General features: G+C 39.1%; 1 protein-coding gene across 3 annotated transcripts in view; it reads left to right on the plus strand.

Annotated features, from left to right (window-relative positions):
• Nucleotides 1-15,423, plus strand: part of LOC106087603 (TBC1 domain family member 5 homolog A) — a 32,933-nt gene extending 17,510 nt beyond the window's left edge. For all 3 annotated transcript variants that reach the window (XM_013252712.2, XM_059369458.1, XM_059369457.1), the window contains exons 4-7: nt 2,834-2,916; nt 8,881-9,523; nt 12,393-12,766; nt 15,018-15,423. In XM_013252712.2, the coding sequence (XP_013108166.2) occupies nt 2,834-2,916; nt 8,881-9,523; nt 12,393-12,766; nt 15,018-15,110 (1,193 nt within the window). In that variant the 3' untranslated portion in view covers nt 15,111-15,423. The remainder of the gene's footprint in view (nt 1-2,833; nt 2,917-8,880; nt 9,524-12,392; nt 12,767-15,017) is intronic.
• The last annotated feature ends 5,948 nt before the right edge of the window (nt 15,424-21,371 follow it).

Genomic DNA, 21,371 nt, shown 5'->3' on the forward strand with positions numbered 1-21,371 from the left:
ATAAAAGCCAAATTTATTACCCGATTTTGTTGAAATATGGGACAGGGAGTTGTGTTTGGCCCTCCGATATCCTTCGTTAATTTGACCCAAATCGGTTCAGATTTGGATATAGCTGCCATATGGACCGATCTCTCGATTTAAGGTCTTGGACCCATAAAAGGCGCATTTATTTTCCGATGTCGCCAAAATTTAGAACAGTGAGATATGCTAAGCACCTTGACATACTTCTGCAATATGGCACAGATCGGTCCAGATTTGGATATAGCTGCCATATAGACCGATCTCCCGATTTAAGGTTTTGGGTCTATAAAAGGCGCATTTATTGTCCGATGTCGTCGACATTTAGAACAGTGAGTTAAGTTATGCCCCTTAACATACTTCTGAACTATGGCACAGATCGGTCCAGATTTGGATATAGCTGCCTATAGACCGATCTCTCGGGTTTAAGTTTTAGGGCCAAAAAAGGGGCATTTACTGACCAATGTCGTGAAAATTTGAAACAGTGAGTTCAATTTAATTTTGTAATTTGACTCAGATTGGTCCAGATTTGGATATAGCTGCCATGTAGAGCGATCTCTCGATTTAGGATCTTTGGCCCATCAAAGTCGTATTTATTGTCCGATGTCGCCGAAATTTGGGACAGTGAGTTGTGTTAGGCCGTTCGACATTCTTCTTCAATTTGGCCCAGATCGGTCTAGATTTGGGTATAGCTGCCATGATCGGTCTCTATGGCGATTTAGAGTCTTAGGCCCATAAAAGCCACATTTATTATCTGATTTCGCCAAAATTTGGGTCAGTGAGTTGTATTAGGCCCAATGTCGATGGGCCTTGTTCAATTTGTCCCAGACGGTTCAAATTTGAATATATATGCCATATAGACCGATCTCTCGGTTTTAGGTTTTGGGGCCATAAAAGGCGTATTTATTGGCCAATTTTTCCGAAATTTGAGACAATGAGTTGTGTTAGGCTCTTCGACGTCCTTCTTCAATTTGGCCCAGATGGGTCCAGATTTGAATATACCTACCATATAGACAGATCTCTCGATTTAAGGTTTTGGGCCCGTAAAAGGCGCATTTATTGTCCGATTTCGCTGAAATTTGGGACAGTGCGTTATGATAGGCTTTTCGACATTTTTCTTCAACTTGGTCCAAATCGGTTAAGATTTGAATATAGCTGCCATGTAGACCAATATCTCGACTGCTATTGGAGATAAGGTATGTAATTTTCCCGGATTTTGATGAAAGGTGGTTTACATATTTAACCGAGGTGGTGGGTATCAAACGTTCGGCTCGGCCGAACTTAACGCCTTTTTACTTGTTTGTGTGATAAGTTCATCATTTGAAAATGACAGGGAGACGCTTTCATATGACTCAATATGCAGCGATTAATTCCATATCTCACTGTAGCGACAATGAATTCGAGATAAAAATACTACCAAGCACTGAATGGGGGTAGCTTTTCAAAATTGTCTACTCAACAGCAACTTGTGCATTTTACACTGTCTCCAGTGTCTCGCTCGTTGAGGAGTTCATCAAAAACAGCCATTAATGAATGGTCTTGTGCAGGTCTTTGTTTTTCTCATCAATTTAGCGGTAATTGGCTCTTCGAGTTCAAGGTAGAAAACCTCATTGCAAAAAAATTTGTTAATCTGTGCACGTTTTAACATAGCCCCAATATAAAGGTACCGACTGATTGCAGGTGTCCTAAGTTTTTAGCTACTTTTTTCCTATCACTGTGACTGTAATTTCCAACTAAATTGGCTGATAAGGCTGGTACTGTGTTCGCTTTTTGGGACAATTTTACGTGATAACTTTTTTTAGAAAATACATTTTAAAGCAAAAAAACTTGCTGATTTCATGCAGTAGGACATTGTCTCATTACCTAGGGTTTCAAACAAGTAATCGCGAAAAACATGTGTTTTCAACTGTGAAAAACAAACATAGTACCAGCCATTACATGGCTTTCGGCTTCTCAGACGATTGACAGGTAGCGCCTTAATTAAGTTTTTTTAAGAAGTTATTTACATACTTCAACCGGATTTTTTGGGTTGGTTAACTCGAATTGGTTTTATGGGCTAAAGTAAGTAAATTCGATTAAAAAAAAATGTGTCATTATCACTTTACTAGCAAGTACTACTCTTTGACATAAGAAGTTCTCCTATAAAACTGATTAAAATTGCTATTTCAAATTTTACTATTTAAAAGTTCCCACTTTTTTATGCTCATCCTACTGTGCATCGTCATCATCATCATCATCAATTAACCAACAAGCAAAACAAAAAACTCATTTTGTATTTAACAAAGTATCATCGTTCGTACGTTCGTTCGTTCGTTGGCCCCATCATTTTCTGTGAATAATGGAAAGGCTCATAAGAAGAAGAAGACATCAGCTAAATAAGCATAAAAATAAAAACAACTTTCGTTTACTTAATGTACAAAATAGAAATCTCTGTTTTCTTTTTCCATTTTTCATGTCATTGCAAAAAGTATCCCCATACACACACACAGACACAAACTCACACTCTAACTCTGGAATATTGTTCACAGCTAAATTTGCACTTGTATTATTTTTCTAAATATAAGCCAACTAAACTACATTCACTATTCACATCACTTCCACCCAAACATGCTACAAATCGCCACTTCAATGTGTCACATTCATTCATACCTACTGTGTACACTCCAAACCACCCAAAACCCATTTCTCGTTTTTTGTCCCCCATACTCTTACACTCACTCGACTACACACAAATTAAATGAATGTCTACATTAATGTCGAGAGAAGAAATAGAAAAAAAATGATTCCATCTTCAATTCATGTGAAACATTTGCAGGCTTCATAAACCAGAATCAGACGATTCAAGGAGAAAGTATTCCCACCACACCGCCACCAACATACGAACATGTTTTAGAAGAGGTAAATGACCAATCACTAATGCAAAAACAGGTCAGTGATGCCAGTTTAAAAAGAAATGATAAAAGAAACAAATCGCCAATTGAACAAATAAAGAACCATTTTCTTAATGGCTTTCAGGAACTAATTTGGCCACTTAAAAAAAGATGTCAACTAAATAATCAAATGCTAAAAGGATTTAATTTTCATTGAAAACCTTTATAAAGATCTCAAGATAAGACTAATCGAACTTATCTATCCGCCATTGCAAGTCGGGGATTAGGCAATTACAAAGGCAAATTTACCCATGAACAGTCCCTTAAGGAACCATGGCAAACTTTTCATATTTCATATCAAATTTTTTAAGCCGTGTTCGAACGGCGTGCCACCACTTTTATGAGGAGAAGTTTTTACTCGCCAGGATTTTTTTTTCCCGCCAGGATTCGACCCAAAGCGTTCAGCGTCAATTGTTAATATGCTAAACTCTGCGCCACGGTGGCCTCCGGGCTAGCCAAATACTCCGACAAAAATTACAAATATAATAGACCAAATTGTCTAGTGAGTCTAATTGTAGACTGTCCCATACAGGTTATCCAAACTTGAGGTTTAATACTTTAAATCACTTTAACCATCACTTGGCGCACCTATTTTGCATAAGTCCTATGTGGCCCGTTACAGACCTCTTTTTTACTTCCTTTCAGTAAGAGTCTTGTCCTCTCACGATCCGGTTCACTCCATAGGATATTCGCCGCCCTACCAACAATTTCGCTGTAATACTGTGGAACAGTGAAACAGCCAGTAGGACGGCGAAAATCCCATGGAGTGATCCGGTTCGTGAGAAGACGAGGCTTTTACTGAAAAGAAGTAAGAAGGAGGTCAGTATAGCTTTCGGTATCATAACGGGTCATATAGGACTACGAGCTCACTTATGCAAAATCGTTGCCTGCTTTCGCAGCTAAAAGACACCGGCACTTAGGTGGATTTCAAAGTCGCCGTTGAGTGGAGCGGACGTGTTTTCATTTCGTTCCTCAAAGCAAGATGTCCGTATCTCGTAATAGGTACTAGCTATAACGAAAAAAAATCTAAAGCCTTTTTGGAGAAGGCTCAAATGAACGCCAAAGTTCCAACAGCTGCGGTGGTGGTGTCAGATCGCAGCATGTTGTCCTCCTTGACACCTGTAGTCGAGAGTAAAACTCCAAGCACACAACTAGTCGTTAGACTAATTAATTAGGAAAAGACGGATAAACTAGAGAGATGCACAGTTCGTCCCCTGCCTTTAAGTAAATGTGGTGTTTCCGACTCGGAATCTGACATGGACAGTGTCAATGAAACATTCATCGCAGTCGAATCGAGAGATGAGAGCTGCGGGATGACGGCAGAGGTAAGCGATGGATTTGCTAAGCTCACAAGTAAACCGGAAAAGCGATCTGGGGCAAGACGAAGGAGACAGATGGGTACCTATCGGCAGCGCAATCGGGCGAAAGTGCAGGATGCTGGAAGGGAACTGACATTGCAAGCACTTCTATGAAAGCTGGAAAGAGGGTCAGATCTCCCAAAGAGCATAACACTACAGAACTGCTTAAGGAGAAAAAGAGCTCCCCGCTTCAAGTAGTCTGGAAAGACGAAGCCAGCCCCTCTCCGCAATGGAGACACCTGTGAAGGGAGACAATGTCGGAACAGCAACAAAGGAAGCGCGCGCGGCCCGTGAGACTTCATGGAGGACTGTAACTTCCAAAAGAATGCCACAGCCATCACAGAAGGGGAGATGGTCGCTGAGAAAGGTAAAGAGCCACCCTCTTACGCCCGAGTGGCAAGGAAGCACAACAGAGATGAGATGACTTAGGCTGTGCATTCGGTAGGATTCCACCAGATCGTCGGTCCCAGATGAGGGATTTGGTAAACGATCGGGTTACCGAATAGGTATTGTACTCTGTATTGGAAGTATCCACACTCCCTGAGGCGCAAAGATAGACCTTGTGAGAAAGATTGACATCCCACAGCTCACAAAGGCGACAGTCATCATCAAGGATGTGGATGGCGAAATCGCGACGGAACGCATGATGGAAGTCTTAAACAAGCAAAACCAAGAGTTGGTCGTGGAGAAATGAGAGGTTTTCCATAGGAAGGAGTAGGAGAAAGAAACTCTCCTTGTGGTGGGCATTGATCAAGTCTCCGTTATATAGGGTACATAGCCCTACAATGTGGTCCTAGCAGGAGATCAAATGATTAGAAATGTTATGGCTTTAGAGCAATCAATCGATTGGCGCTTATTTCTACCATCGGAAAGGTTATTAGTTTTAGCTTGGTTTTAGAAGAATATAGAGTTAAAGCCTTCTATACACTTCACCAGGTTTCGCATTTGAAAAATTCTTCGAATGACTGTTTCAAAAAAGGTGATCGATTTATATAGTGGGAATATCAAGTTGGGGACAGTATTTTGTCCCCTATATATTTATCAAATACTCAAACGTCTCATTATTTTCCCCAAAAGCCCCACATTCGCTATCACTTGCCAAACATATTCTGCATAAGTCTTAGCCCTATATGTCTTGTTATGATACCGAGAGCCATATCACGACCCGGATTTGCCCGTTCTACCTAGGATTATTGCCATCCTACCTAGATTTTTAATGCTTCACAGTTTACACCAGGATGGGCAGCAACACACAACCGCATAAAAATTCCTAGGCACACTTACAGTGAAATCAACTTCGTGTGCCTTCGTTCGCTCGACGCATCGTTGTTATTTTATAAAGCTTTTCACTTGGTTGATGGCTTGGATTACATTGCCCTTTATACAAACACAATTTTGTATTTTCAATTGTGTTGCAAATGAACATTCCATTAAGGAACTGGGCCAAACTCCTTACAAATCAATGAGTGTTGTCCGATTTATAGCCGAGTCCGAACGGTGTGCCGCAGAGCGACACCTCCTTGGGGAGAAGTTTTTACATGACAAAGTACCTCACAAATGTCGCCAGCATTCGGAGCAGATAACAACCGCTGAAAATTGTTCTGATGTTCCTGCCAGGATTCGAACCCAGGCGTTCAGCGTCATATGCGGACATGCTAACCTATGCGCTACGGTGGCCACCAATTGTGTTAGTGTGCCCATATTCAGATTACATGCACTTTACCCACACCCTTAACTCGCCCCTAAAGCCTTAAATTCACCAAATTTATCTATATCAGTCCTCTGGCCTTAGCCCTTAAGCTTAAACGTGAATCGGAATCTTACTGCTAAATTGTCTACCTTCCATTCCGCTTTACTCCGCTATGGTCAGGCACCTAAACGATGATTTAAGTGGCATCCTCAAAGAAGACGATAATCTCCATTTTACACTGCAAGACCGTTTGTGACCTCACCGTCCTGGATGTTACAGCCGTGATGGTCATCTTATTGTTTGTAAAAGTATTCAAAATCGACAACCTCGCGTTAACACTTTACCACCTCTCGCATTCCGTGATCGCCCGGAACTCCGACTGCTGAATCGTGGTCAGCCAATCGAAAACCGATCTCAGTCCCTGAGTTCTCAATGTAGACCCCCAGGCTCACTCTGTCCTCTAGCTTTGATCCATCCGTGTAAAAACCAGGTGGCTATACCGGAGTTTCATTAGTCCCAGACCGCGCCGCTGGCAGCAGTTTCTCGTATTCTGCCTCAAGTGATGTCTCAGTTATCCCATCAAAAATCTCCTCCAATCCTTCCAGGTTTCCTATTTTCACCTCGGTTATAATGCAATGATATTAACTGCTCCTTTCCTGCATCTATACCTTCATCACCTTGAATCTCAGCCACAGTGGCCACCTCTTACTTAACCTACATGTCTATGGGCAAAATATGTTGAATAGTTTCCAATACCCTAGTAGGTGTGGTTCCCATCGCCCCGCCTTTGGCAAGACAACATTTCCCTGAACCTATTGTGTTATACTTATGTTGCACTTTTTCTCCATTGCTTTACACCCAACTACTGAGGCGTAACTTAGTATCGTTCTTATCCCACACCTTTAGAGGCAGTGAACTATCCTCGGAATCAGGATCCATTTTGAGCCTTCTCACTACGCTCCAATATGTTGAATAGTTTGCAATGCCCTAGAAGGTGTGGTTCCCATCGCCCCGCCTATGGCAAGACAACATGTTCTCTGAACCTATTGTGTAATTCTTATGTTACTCTTGTTCTCCATTGCACTACACCCCACTACTGAGGCGTAACTTAGCATTGGTCTTATCACACTCCTTTAGAGGCAGTGAACTATACCCATTTTGAGCCTTCTCACTACGCTCTCACTGCCTTCCTCGCAAATAGGCAGATTTCAGTCTTCTCTGGGCTAACATACAGACCCCTGGGTCTAGCCCAGTCGTATGCCATCTCCAAGACCCTTTCGGCCTTTCTCCATAGTAGATTCGGATCCCTACTGCTTGGGAGTATAATAACATCATCTGCATAGCAGATTGGTTCAAATCTCTCTCCAGTCGGAATCCGTAATAGGTTATTCATGGTGATCACGCGTAGGAGTGACGATTAAATTCCTCTATGGTGTGCCCGGAACCACTTTACCCCTAATCTTTATGCCATGGTACCCACAATTTATGCGCATGTTCCCTATTATATGAGTTATCCAGTCTCTAAAGACCCGATTCATCCTGTACTGGCCTAAGGATTGGATTAGTGTCTCGGTCCTCAGATTGTTAAAAGCTTCCTCGATGTGAATGCATACCGCCAACGCATAAATCTTGGCATGGAAAGATTCTTCTAGCACACAACCTAGTGTGGGGCGTTTTCTACATCCGATCTTCCTTTCAAATAGACATACTGCTTATATCTGAGCAATCTGCTAAGTGCCCTGCACATTATCGTGATATCCACTCCATAATCCATGATTTTGAGAACTGCCGTATGGCTCATAGGTCTAGTCTTTGGTGCGGCATAACTTGCTCTGCCGGACTTGGGTATAAACACCACCTGTGGAGTATACGCATATCACAGACACACTGTGTATAAATCGGCCTTAGTATTCCTTAGTAGTAACTATAATTGTATAGGCTCCCAGCAAAATTGTTTAAAATACATTGCCTTCGATTTGTATCAATTTTATTTTTAGAATTGAGCTTTTTAGACTGGCATCACTTAATCTGAAAATAATCACAATTTGTTCTGAAAGAATTAAAAAATGTTGAATGATACATTGCCACATTGCTAGACATTTTACAATCCAATCTTCTAATTCCCCTTAAAAAATATTAATTTTCTATTTTGCAATTGGTACATTGGGAAAATAATTCTTTCAGTATAAATATTTTTAAAAATAAAGAGCTTTATCTGCCAAAAAATCTAAGTAAGAAAATTCTGAATTTACAGATTTTATTGGAAATTGAGGCCAAAATTTGCTTTACTTCAAATTTTACACCAAATATGCAAACCTTAGAGCGTTTATACTGCATTCAATCACTGTGTTTTCGCAGTCTAAAAGTTCTTGGTGCATTCTCTAAAGTCCTTTTCCTGTATATTTAAAATTTTCTTGCTTGATCCTTTTGGCGTCGATTAGGAACTACGCGCAATAATCCACAATGAAATAACTCCCAGATTAAAAAAAAAATTAAATAGAACAAAATAGTGAAGTGAAATAATTCTAAGGCAAAAATGAACCATGTCCAAAATTTTTGGAACCCATTTCATTATTTCAAAAATCAAATAAGTACCCGAAATGATGAAGTTGTTTACAAAACTGTTGAACTTATTTCACTGTACAATATGTCCCAAAATGTATGATTTTTTTTTTTTTTTTTTGACTCCAAAAAAATACATTCACCTTTTCTTTGGAAGTTATTTCATTGGGGTTTATTTCGTATAGCCCGATTAGGGCCACTCAGATTATTGGTCATTATATACATCTCCTTTATATTACTAATTTAATTTCCAACTATGGTATTGTCTTATTTTAACCCTCCACCACAAATCTTTGACCATAAACACCTGACACCTGCACAGCAACGACAATTGGCCAATGCTGGCATTATCAACGACGATTCCAATCATTTAAATGAACTCGAACAATTGAGTCTCAACGAATTGCCCTGTACCGATCCCAATTGCCAGGAGAATTTTCTAACACACAGCAGCAGCAGCAACAACAACAACAACATTCATCCTATTAATATACACAACAACAACATCGAAACGGCTGCAACAACAACTAACCCAAATAACACCCAAGAGACATTGGGTAACAACGATCATTTGGCAACAAAACAGGGTGACAAGAAGCGCAACAACGACGTCGACGAAGAGGAAGCTGACGAAAATAATCCCGACGAGGATCGTAAGGAGTCCATAGATTCGCAAGAATTGCTATTGGGCGAAAATATGACAGATTCTTCTTCCGATCAGGAGCGAGAACAGATGGTGGATAACAATTGCACGGGCAATTGTCAACAGTACAGTGATGGCACAAACAGTTGCCAACAGTACAGCGATGGCACAAACACTTGTCAACAGTACAACGATGGCGCGGGCAATTGTCAACAGTATGGCGATGGCTCGGCCTCATGTTCAGGAGGTGGCCAAGGCGAACATAATCAGAATAATGATTTTTACGACCCCTTGATGAATCATGGAGTCTATTGCAATGATGGTAAGTACAACATTACTCTAGATTAGGCTACATTAAGAGCCAGCAACACCAACAGAGTCAGATAATTAAAAACCAGTAAAAAAAGGCTAAAGCCTATATAATCACACCAAAATATACCTCACACTAAATATACCTCCTACTTTTAATACATAGTATCCATATACAAAACTAGTCGGACTTTAATTTTGTATTCTTATTGCAATATCGAATAAAATCAAGATTTTCTAACGAGGGAAACTACACAGATATAAATTATATTATATAGATATATTTATAAATGAAATTTCAGCCAAATCGGATGAGAATAGCACCCTCTATTGGCTCAAGAAGTCAAGATCTAAGATCTAAGATAAGGGTTATATGACAGCTATACCAGATTATGAACCGATTTGAATCGTACTAAGCGCAGTTGTTGGAAGTGATTCCAAAACAACACGTGCAAAATTTCAGTCAAATCGGACGAGAATTGCGCCCTCTAGAGGCTCAAGAAGTCAAGACCCAATATCGGTTTACATGGCAGCTATATCAAAACATGGACCGATTTGGTCCCTTTACAATCCCAACCGACCTACGCCAATAAAAAGTATTTGTGCAAAATTTCAAGCGGCTAGCTTTACTCCTTCGAAAGTTAGCGTGCTTCCGACAGACAGACGCACGGACGGAAAGACGGACGGAAAGACGGACGGAAAGACGGACGGAAAGACGGACGGAAAGACGGACGGACGGACAGACGGACGCACGGACATGGCTAGATCGGTTTAAAATGACATGACGATCAAAGATATATATACTTTATGGGGTCTCAGACGCATATTTGGAGGTGTTACAAACAGAATGACAAAATTAGTATACCCCCATCCTTTGGTGGAGGGTATAAAAATATTTAAACAAATTTTCAATTAAAAAATTGCGTATTTAATTAAAACAAATAAAAAGGCATTAAGTTCGGGCTGGCCGAACTTTGGATACCCACCACAACGGGTGTATATGTAAACACCCTTTCGCCTCAATCTGAATAACTTATGCACCCAAATTCGGCACGGACGTTGAGTGGTCTAATAAATATAAGACACTGTTGAATTTTTTAATTCAAATTTCAACAAAATCGGGTAATAAATAAAGCTTTTATGAGACCTTAGACCCTTAACCGGCATATCGGTCTATATGACAGCTATATCTAAATACAGTCCGATCTGAACCATATTTGGGTCGGATGGCGAGGGGCCTAAAACTACTCACTGTTTCATATTTCAGCGAAATCGGAAAAAAAATAAAGCTTATATGGGCTTCAGACCCTTTATCGGCAGATCGGTCTGTATGGAAGCAATATCTAAATATTGTCCGTTACAAACCATATTTGGGACGGACGTCGGGAGACCTAAAACTACCCACTGTTTAAAATTTCAGCGAAATCGGATAAAAAATAAAGCTTTTATGGGCTTCAGACCTTTTATCGGCAGATCGGTCAATATGTCGGCTATATCTAAATATAGTCCGATCTGAACCATCTTTGGGTCCTATATTGGGAGGCGTAAAACTACTCACTGTTTCGAATTTCAGCGAAATCGGTTAAAAATAGAGCTTTTATGGGCTCCAGACCCTTTATCTGGAGATCGGTCTATATGGCAGTTATATCTAAATATAGTCCGAACTGTACCATATTAGGATCAGATGTCAGGAGGTTTTAAGTAACCCATTGTTTTAAATTTCAGCGAAATCGGGGAGTAAATAAAGCTTTTATGGGCTTCAGACCCTTTCTCTGGAGATCGGTATATCTAAATACAGTCCGATTTGAACCATCCGTGAGTCAGATCTCGGGAAGCCTTAAACTACTCACCGTTTCAAATTTAAGCAAAATTGGATAAAAACAAAAGTTTTATGGACATTAGAACCTTTATCGGGAAATCGGTCTACATAGCAGATATATCTAAATATGGTTCGATTTGGCCCGTTCAAGAACTTAACCAGCATGTATCAAAAATACGTGTCTGTGCCAAATTTCAGTTCAATATCTCAATTTTTGAAGGCTCTAGAGTGATTTCAACAGACGGACGGACAGACACACGGACATTGTTAAATCGTTTTATAATTTTACGACGATCCGAAGTATATATACTCTGTAGGGTCGGAAATTGATATTTCGATGTGTTGCAAACGGAATGACTAAATGAATATACCCCCTATCCTACGGTGGGCTGAAATAAAGCTGAAATTTGAGACTGTTCTTCAATTTGGCTCCGATCGGTCCAAATTTGGATATAGCTACCATATAGACCTATCTCTCGATTAAAGGTCCTGGGCCCATAAATGGTGCATTTATAATCCGATTTTGCTGCAATTTTGGACAGTGAGTTGTGTTAGGCCCTTCGACATCTTTCATCAATTTGGTTCAGATCGGTCCAGATTTGGATATAGCTGCCATATAGACCGATCTCTCGAATTTATGGTTTTGGGCCCATAAATTGCGCATTAATTGTCCGATGTCGACAGAATTTGGGACACTGAGTTGTGTTACATCACTCGACATCCTTCTTTGATTTGGATCAGATCCCCCATCCCATATATGTATTGCCCGATTTCCACTTAAATGACCGTAGTAACAAGAATTTTCAAACGATCTGTTCCAAAAAAGTCGGTTCACATTTAGATATAGCTCTCATGGGATAGGTGATGGGTATTATATAGTCGGGTTCGCCCGACTTTTGCCTTTCCTTACTGGTTTTTGTTTGTTTTGTATTCTTGGTTATGTGACTCTGCTATCGACTTGAAATACTTTTCGCTACTATTGTAGTAGCGAAAAGTATTTCAATATATCTGTTTGTTGTTGGTGAAACAACTTTCAAAATGCCAAATCTTTTTTCCTTTTTAGCTTCACATTATGATGACGACTATCAGAGTCACCACCAACAGATGTACGACAACGATGGCAATTCAGGCGAATGCAATGAATCATGTACCAGTGAGCATCATCACTGGGAGATGAACCAACAATCCAGCTCCCACCAGAGTCTCCAGTGCGACAGCGGCGGCGACCAACAACAGCAGCTGAGTTTACATCAACAACAGCAGCAGTATTATCAGCAACAGTTGGAACGCTCGCTGACACCGGAAATAATCAGCAATAAATCCTCCAAGGAAATCTACAAGGATCTCGCCAAACAATGTGGCATAACGTGCAAAATGTCAGACGGTTGCCGCTGCATGGAATGTCAAAGTCATTACTTTGATTGTGAATTTGATGATGTAGGTGGATGATGATGATGATGATGATGATGATTATAATGATACTTATGATTATGATGATGATGAATGAGCAAGATGTCAGATTGTGCCATGGGTGGGGTAGAGATTTATAATATTTTGAAGCATTTTGTTTATGGTACAATTGTGACGACAACAGGGGTGGAAGATGATACGATGCAAAAAAAAAAAAAAAAAAAACAGGAAGTAATTTATAACACCCAGATAAGGCCATACATACGGGGGTATTTATTTCAGGGTATTCATTGCCAACAACACCTCAAGGAAATGAAAGTCCTTTGTTTAACACATGCTGGGGATATAACAAAATTATATTTGCTTATTACATTTTTAATTCCAACAAAATTGTATTGATAAAAAGAAAATCAAATTGTAGGAAGCTCATTGTGGAAATAATGGGATCTTTGTTTTGCAATACTGGGGTGTCAACTTTGGAATTGTAAGACTATTGTCAGGAATTCAAATTGATTATCTCTTGTCTATGAATAGGGCAACATTCTGCTGCTACCTTCTAGGAAAGAATAGAGAACGATATGTGATGTGAAGGAGTCAAACTTGAAACGGACCCCAAATGAAAATTTGGCATCCCTTACGATTTTTCGAAATGCCATGTTGACAAAATTTAGAGGGCTGCCAAGAGGCGCCCGGACAGGGCCTTGAAATTTTGAACATAATCTAGATAACACATAATATAGCTCTAACTATTTGGAGTTTCGAAGAGTTATAGCTACCCGTTCTCAAATGGCATATTTTTTACTAGTTTTTTTTTCGATTCTTTCTTACTGTGAGACGTCGAAGGGTCCAACACAGCTCACTGTGGGTAATAAATGCCCCTCTTATGCAAAATGCAAATCGCCCCACCCCGAAACCTATCAAATATATGTAAACACCAATCACAACAATATGGGACTCAAATGAAAAGTATTTAAGATTAGAAAACATATCTGATATCCAATTTTCGGACCCAATGGTTTGGTGGACCACCGCAACCCCCAAAATACACCTAAATCGGACATATTTACCGACCATGTCAATGTGGGACTCAAATGAAAGGTATTTGCGAATAGAATACGAATTTGACATCCAAATGCGGGACTAAGCTTCTGGGATCCACCCCTTCCCCAAAACACCCCCCACCCAATATGGGGCTCAAATAAAAGCTATGAAGCTATGTGAGTGTAGAATACGAATGCGATATCCAAATGCGGACCAAGGGTTTGGGGGCCGCCCGTATTCAAAAACACCCCCCAAAGAAGACAAACCAATATGGGCTCCAAGTAAAAGGTCTTTGGGAGATAAGCAGGAATTTGATATCAATATTTGGGAAAAGTGTATATGGCGCCACCCCACCCCCATAACACCACCCAAAAGGGGCGTATTTTTGCTAGCCATTGCAATATGGGGAGAAAGAGGTTTTTTAGAGTGGAACACGAATCTAATATATATTTTCAGGGCCAAGTCACTGAGTAGCCGGCGTTTTCCCCATAACAACCCCCAAATAGGACGTATTTGCTCACCATGACAATTTGGGCCTTAAGAGAGTGAAGTTCGATATTGATAGCTTTTAGGGCCCATACCCCAAACCGGACATATTTGCTAACTTTTTGAGACTAGAAAACAAATTTGATAACCAATTTTGTGGCCAAGTGTTTGGGGGACGCTTTATGGAAATATTGGGTTTAAACAAATGGTATTTGAAAGCAGATCACTCTGCTTATATTCTTTTAAGGCTAAGTGTCTGGGAGACCACTTCACACCCGAAAAAACCTCTAAATCGAAGATACATATTTACCGATCATGACAATATGAGCTCAAATGAGAGGTATTTGGGAGTACTGCACGAAATTCATACCCACTTTCGGGAGTCCACACCTCCCCCTAAACCTACCAATCTCCACCCTAGGGGCCTTCGCACTCCCAAAATCCCTATGGGAATATCGGGCTCAAATGATGTATTTTAAGAATGGAGTACATCTAACATCCAAACTTAAATGGCCCTAAACCCTTCGAGCGAATTCGTAGTACAGTAATATGGAATTCAAATGAAGACATTTATATTGTTATGCTATTGGACAAGCGATATACATGTACTATTTTCCGTAGCTCTTTAATTGTCGAAAATAGATTTGCAAAGATAGTTTTGTTCCATATAAAGTAAAAGAAGGCGCAGCGAAGCGGGCCCGGTTCAGCTAGTTTTTAATTACAAATTAAATCACATTTTATTTCTTTTCAGAATGAACACCAAAAAACAGACGGTGGCTTGGGGGCTGGTACACCCATGTTTATTACCGAAGTTATGCATGGATCGGCCTGTAATATTTTGTAAAGTGTTGCAACAGATGTACTGATGAAAACCAAACGATTGGAGATCGAAACTTGTTCTTTTATTAGCTGAGGATTTATTTATGAAATTTATCAGAAAATTTTACACAAAAACAAAACGTACTTGGAGGCCAGGTCGGATGGAATCACGACAATGCTTCAATAGATAAATAATTGAACAATGATGCATTCAAAGCTCTTCACATACATACATATACAAACATAAACTACACCTCCCAAACGATGTAGAAATGCACCCAACCAGGCATAGATGTATTTGGATGGCAAGTTTTAAAGTCTATCAACCAAAAAATAAACGAAGAAAATAAACAACAACAACCAACCAAACGATCAGCAGCAACAGCAACAACAAATAATATCACCAACAGCAATTATTGTTAATTTTTTCTTTTCATTACTTTTTACTTCAAATTCCATAGTCCTTTTCCTTTGGTGCCAAAAAAACAAAAACAAATAGCAACAAGTTCAACACATTCAAGGTTCACCAACACACACATACATACATTTTTGATAGATTTGCATCTTACAAACACATGTACTCCATAGATATGATATGATATTTTAATACTTGTTTATTTGTTAATATAACTTAGCATCATAGAAGTAGTTTCGAATGGATTCGAAAACTGGGGGGTTGCTTGTTGGCGTCCCAACCTCAGCAGCCTTCACTATCGTTATCCATTTCGAATGAAAGCCAGCCTTAACTAACGAAGTCAATGTCTATGATTTTATTCCCACGATCTCACATTGAAATGCACTCACGTGTCATGTAATTGGATTATGTTTTACCATTTAGTACATACTTATATGTATTGTGTATATATATATTTTTCTACTTTATAATCATAACATACATATATGCATTGAAAGGTCTAAATAAAAAAAAAACAAATTACAAACCAACAAACCTAAAGATATTAGTATTTACAAAATAAAATGGTATCATTAAATAAATTATAATTGATGAAATTTTACACTTGCCTTTTCCATGGGGAGGGTGAGTGTCAAGTGGGTAAGCTGAAATAAACATGATGTGCATAAAATAGAGCCTTAGGGTATTACAAAAGACCAATTGTACTGATAATTAGGCAATAATTATAAATGGCTTAGGAAATATGACTTCATGTCGTTCGGTTCTCCCACTCCCGCGCACTTTCGTATAGTGTCATCAGTTATGAATTACACATGACGGTTACTTTGGACAGCTGCCAAATCCGAAAAAGATATGTCCGGAGCAGGTAGCTTTCTCTTGATCTTTAACGGAGAAGCAAGCATCTTAACCGAACACTGCCATACTATTTTTTACCCACCACCGAAGGATGGGGGTATATTCATTTTGTCATTCCGTTTGCAACACATCGATATATCCATTTCCGACCCTATATAGTATATATATTCTTGATCAGCGTAAAAATCTAAGACGATCTAGACATATTCGTCCTCCTGTCTGTTGAAATCACGCTACAGTCTTTAAAAAGAGAGATGTTGAGCTGAAACTTTGCACAGATTCTTTTTTTGTCCATAAGCAGGTTAAGTTCGAAGATGGGCTATATCAGACTATATCTTTATATAGCCCCCATATAGACCGATCAGCCAATTAAGGGTTTTAGGCCCATAAAAGCCACATTTATTATCCGATTTTGCTGAAATTTGGGACAGTGATATAAATTAAGCCCCTCAACATCCTTCTACAATTCGGTTCAAATCGGTCCAGATTTGGATATAGCTGCCATATAGACCGATCTGCCGACTTAGGGTCTTAGGTCCATAAATGCTATATTTAATATAGTTTTGGGGCCATAAAAGGCGTCATTATTGTCCGATGTCGCCGAAATTTGGAACAACGAGTTAGATTAAACCCCTCCACATACTTTTGCAATATGGCACAGATCGGTCCAGATTTGAATGTAGCTGCCATATAGACCGATCTCTCGATTTAAGGCTTTGGGCCCATAAAAGGCATAATTATTGTCCGATGTCGCCGAAATTTGGTACAGTGAGTTGTGTAATGCCCTTCGAAATTTTTCTGCAACTTGGCCCAAATGGGTTCAGATTTGGGTATAGCTGCCATATAGAGCGATATTTCAATTTATAGTCTTGGCCCCATAAAAGGCTCATTTATTGTCCGATTTCGCCGAAATTAAGGACAGTAAGTTAAGTTAAGCCCCTCGACATACTTCTGCAATTTGGCTCAGATCGATCAAAATTTGCATATATTAGTTGACATATAGACCGATCTCTAGATCTAAGGCTTTGGGGCCATAAAAGGCGGATTTATTGTCCGATTTCGCCGAAATTTGGGACAGTGAGTTGTGTTAGGCCCTTCGACATTTTTCTGCAACTTGTCCCAAATTGGTCCAGATTATATAGACCGATCTCTCGATTTCAAGTCTTGGCCCCATAAAAGGCTCATTTATAATCCGATTTCACTGAAATTTGACACAGTGACTTATGTTAGGCTTTTCGACATTCCTGTCATCTATAGTTCAGATCGGTTTATTTTTAGATATAGCTACTAAAAAGACCAATATTTTGTTATACACAATTGAACAATAAGTTGTACTTATTAGTATTTGGTCGGAACCTATTTCGATATAACCGCTTTGGGACATATGGTTTGCATTTTCGCCGGATTTTGACGAAAGGTGGTTTACGTATATACCCGAGGTGGTGGGTATCCAAAGTTCGGCCCGGCCGAACTTAATGCCTTTTTACTTGTTTTGTATATATTTTTATCAGAATCCATGGTGGTGAGTAACCCAACATTCGGCCGGCCGAACTTAGCACGCTTTTACTTGTTTTTTTTAACTTTCCTAAAGCTCTTAATAAATCACCTTTTTATATTCTGAATGGTCATTAAATTTTAAGTCCCTCCGTCCGTGTGTCCATCCGTCCTTTCGAAGCTAGTCGTTTGAAAATTTTCATAATTACTTCTTATTAATGTAGGTCGATTGGGATTGGGTCCACGTTTAGATATTGCTCCCATTTAAACCGATCTCACGAATATACTTCTTGAGCCTATAGAGGACGCAATTCTTATCCGATTTGGCAGAAATATTGCACGAGAAGCTTTCCTATGTTGGAGGTCATAGGAAAGGTTCTCGTGCAATGTACCGACTATGGTTTTAATCGGTTCAAAACTTCATATAGCTGCCATATACACAGATTCCCCGAATATACTTCTTGTGCCACTAGAGGGAGAAATTCTTAACCGATTTGGCTAGAATTTTGTACTAAAACTTCTCCTATGACCTCCAACATATCCGATTTGGCTGAAATATTGTCTGAAAAGCTTTCCTATGTTGGAGGTCATAGGAATAGTTCTAGTACAATGTACCGACTATGGTTCTAATCGGTTCAAAACCTGATATAGCCCCATATAAACCGATCTGCCGAATACACTTCTTGTGCCACTAGAGGGAGTAATTCTCATCCGATTTGGCACGGAGAATTCTCCTATGACCTCCAATGATCGATTTGGCTGAAATATTGTATGAGAAGCTTTCCTATATTGGAGGTCATAGGAATAGTTCTCGTACAATGTACCGACTATGGTTCTAATCGGTCCAAAATCTGATGTAGCCCCCATATAAATCGATCCGCCGAATATGCTTCTTGAGCCTCTAAACGGCGCAATTCTTATCCAAGCAAAATCCATGGGGATTTCTTTTTATTATATATTTTTGCCTATAAAGATAAACCGTCGGCCTAGTCGAACTTAGCACGCTTTTATTTGTTTGATATGAAACCACTCCTCTTTGTAAAGAGATTTGATCATTCCTAATCACTAATTTTCATTTATTCATCTATTAAAGTTCATTTAAGTCTACTACCTAAAGTTTTGCGTTTCCCCTTTTGTAAATTATATCAGCTTTATCGTAACTTTCAAGGTAGTTATTCTTATTAGGGTTCATGTAAACACAATAATGATTTAGGAACAAAGCTGCATAGGTACATAAAAGATGAGTTTCCCTTGCCAAACATCAAAAACTCCCCCTCTAGATTTCAAATTTGCCCTCAATTTTTTTAATGTCATGGAAATTTGGATATAACCTCATTTCATGATGACATGACAATTTAAAGCGTCCTTATTCACTTTACGGAAATGTTTATGGAAACAAGTATAGCGTAACCAAAGCCAATAATTCATCAACAACAACATTCTGTTACAGCTCTTCAGACAATAGAATGAAAATCTGCCTATGTCATTACCCTAATGCGCCTAATTCTATTGCCATTATCAAATGTAAATGAATGGTCCCAATTTCTCATGACCCTTTTCCCAAGCACCTTTCTCCATTTAAAAGTGCTCGCTCATTCAAAAACCGCACAATAAGTCATGCATTGAAATGGTCAGTATTTGGATTATTTTAAATCAAGCCACCTACTCCAACTGTCAAGCCATTTCACCTTTGTTGGTCTACTTTTGCGTATTATTCTAAAAATATTTGACCCAAATTTAAAAAAACAAAGAAATTAGGAAAGTATATGCTCTACTTTAAAGCAGACAAAGTAGGAAATACTTTGTGTGTATGATACTTGAACTAAGTATTTCTAATTGGTAATGAGCAAATTAAACTTAAATGGGCCAAAATGGAAACTAAGGTTGTTGTTGTTGTAGCAGTGTGTTGCACACTGAGGCGGCAGCCCTTGCCAATGAAGGATTCCATCGGCTCAATCCGGCACGTACAACCGGCTGCCGTGGGTAAACTACACAAGTTTATTTTCAGGGTACTTTGCATGATTTAGGCATTTTCTTTGGGAAAAATCTCTTACACTAAATAACAAAAATGTGCGAAAAGGCGAAATCGGATGTCGAAAGTCATAAACCTCAATCAAAATTTGGAAAGTGACAAAAAGACTGAAGATCGTATGGAAATGGCTAATGATAATGATGATATATGCAGGGACGTAGCCAGGATTTTATTTTGGGGGGTACAGAGTATTATAGATTTGTGCATTTGTTTGCGACGCTAAGAAGGAGAAGAGCTAGACCCATTGATAAGTATACCGATCGACTCAGAATCACTTTCTGATTCGATTTAGCCATGTCCGTCTGTTCGTCTGTGAGTCCATGTATTCTTGTAATCAAAGTGCAGGTCGTATTTGTTGTCCGAATTTTGCACATGTCACTTTTTTGGCCCAAGAACAAAGGCTATAGGTTTTGAAAAAAAATCGGTTCAGATTTAGATATAGCTCCCATATATATCTTTCATTCGACATGGACTTTTATGACCGTAGAAGCCACAGTTTTAGTCCGATCTTTACAAAATTTGGCATGGGTTTTATTTGAGGTCTACATAGGTGTGCAAAATTTCATAAAAATCGGTTCAGATTTAGATATAGCTCCCATATATATGTATCGCCCGATTTGCACTTAAATGGCCGTAGTAGCTACAATTTTCAACCGATCTGCATAAAAATTTGGCACGGACTGTTTTGTTACTGATCTTAATATATCTGAAAAATTTCATAAAAATCGGTTCAGATTTAGATATAGCTCCCATATATACCTCTTATCCGATTTGAACTATTAAAGCTGTAGAAGCCACAACTTTTGTCCGATCTTTACCAAATTTGGTGTGAAGTCGTTTTTGTAAAGTCTCAATATATGTGCAAAATTTCATAAAAATCGGTTTAGATTTAGATATAGCTCCCATATATATCTTTCATCCGATTTGGCTTTTTAAGGCTGTAGAAGCCACAATTTTGCTCCGATATTTACAAAATTTTGCATGAGGTTCTTTATTTGACGTCTTCATATGTGTGCAAAATTTCATCGGTCCTAATTTAGATATAGCTTTAATGTGTATATTTCATCCGATATGGACTTTTATGGCAGTAAAAAACACAATTTTGGTCACATCTTAATGACACATACTGGGACGTCAATCTCTATTTGACGCCCCTGTATGTGTCATTAAAATTGGCACAGGTTTCGATATAACTCCCATATAATCTTTTATCCCATCTGGCCTTTTAAAGATGTGGAAATCCAAATCTTTTGTCCTATGGTAGGAAAATCTTACAATGTTCTAAATTGCTATTTCAATTGGTATCCAAATTAAAGTCTGATTAGATTTCGAAATAAGTTCTACATATAAAATGTACTACATGCACTAGGTTGTGTAGGGTATTATATAGTCGGCACAGCCCGACTTTTGCCTTTCCTTACTGGTTTTTAAATTGTGGTAGCTATTATATATTAGAGCGATATCAAGATATGGTCCGGTTTGGACCACAA

Source organism: Stomoxys calcitrans, chromosome 5, assembly GCF_963082655.1.
Source record: "Stomoxys calcitrans chromosome 5, idStoCalc2.1, whole genome shotgun sequence".
Classification (NCBI taxonomy): domain Eukaryota; kingdom Metazoa; phylum Arthropoda; class Insecta; order Diptera; family Muscidae; genus Stomoxys; species Stomoxys calcitrans.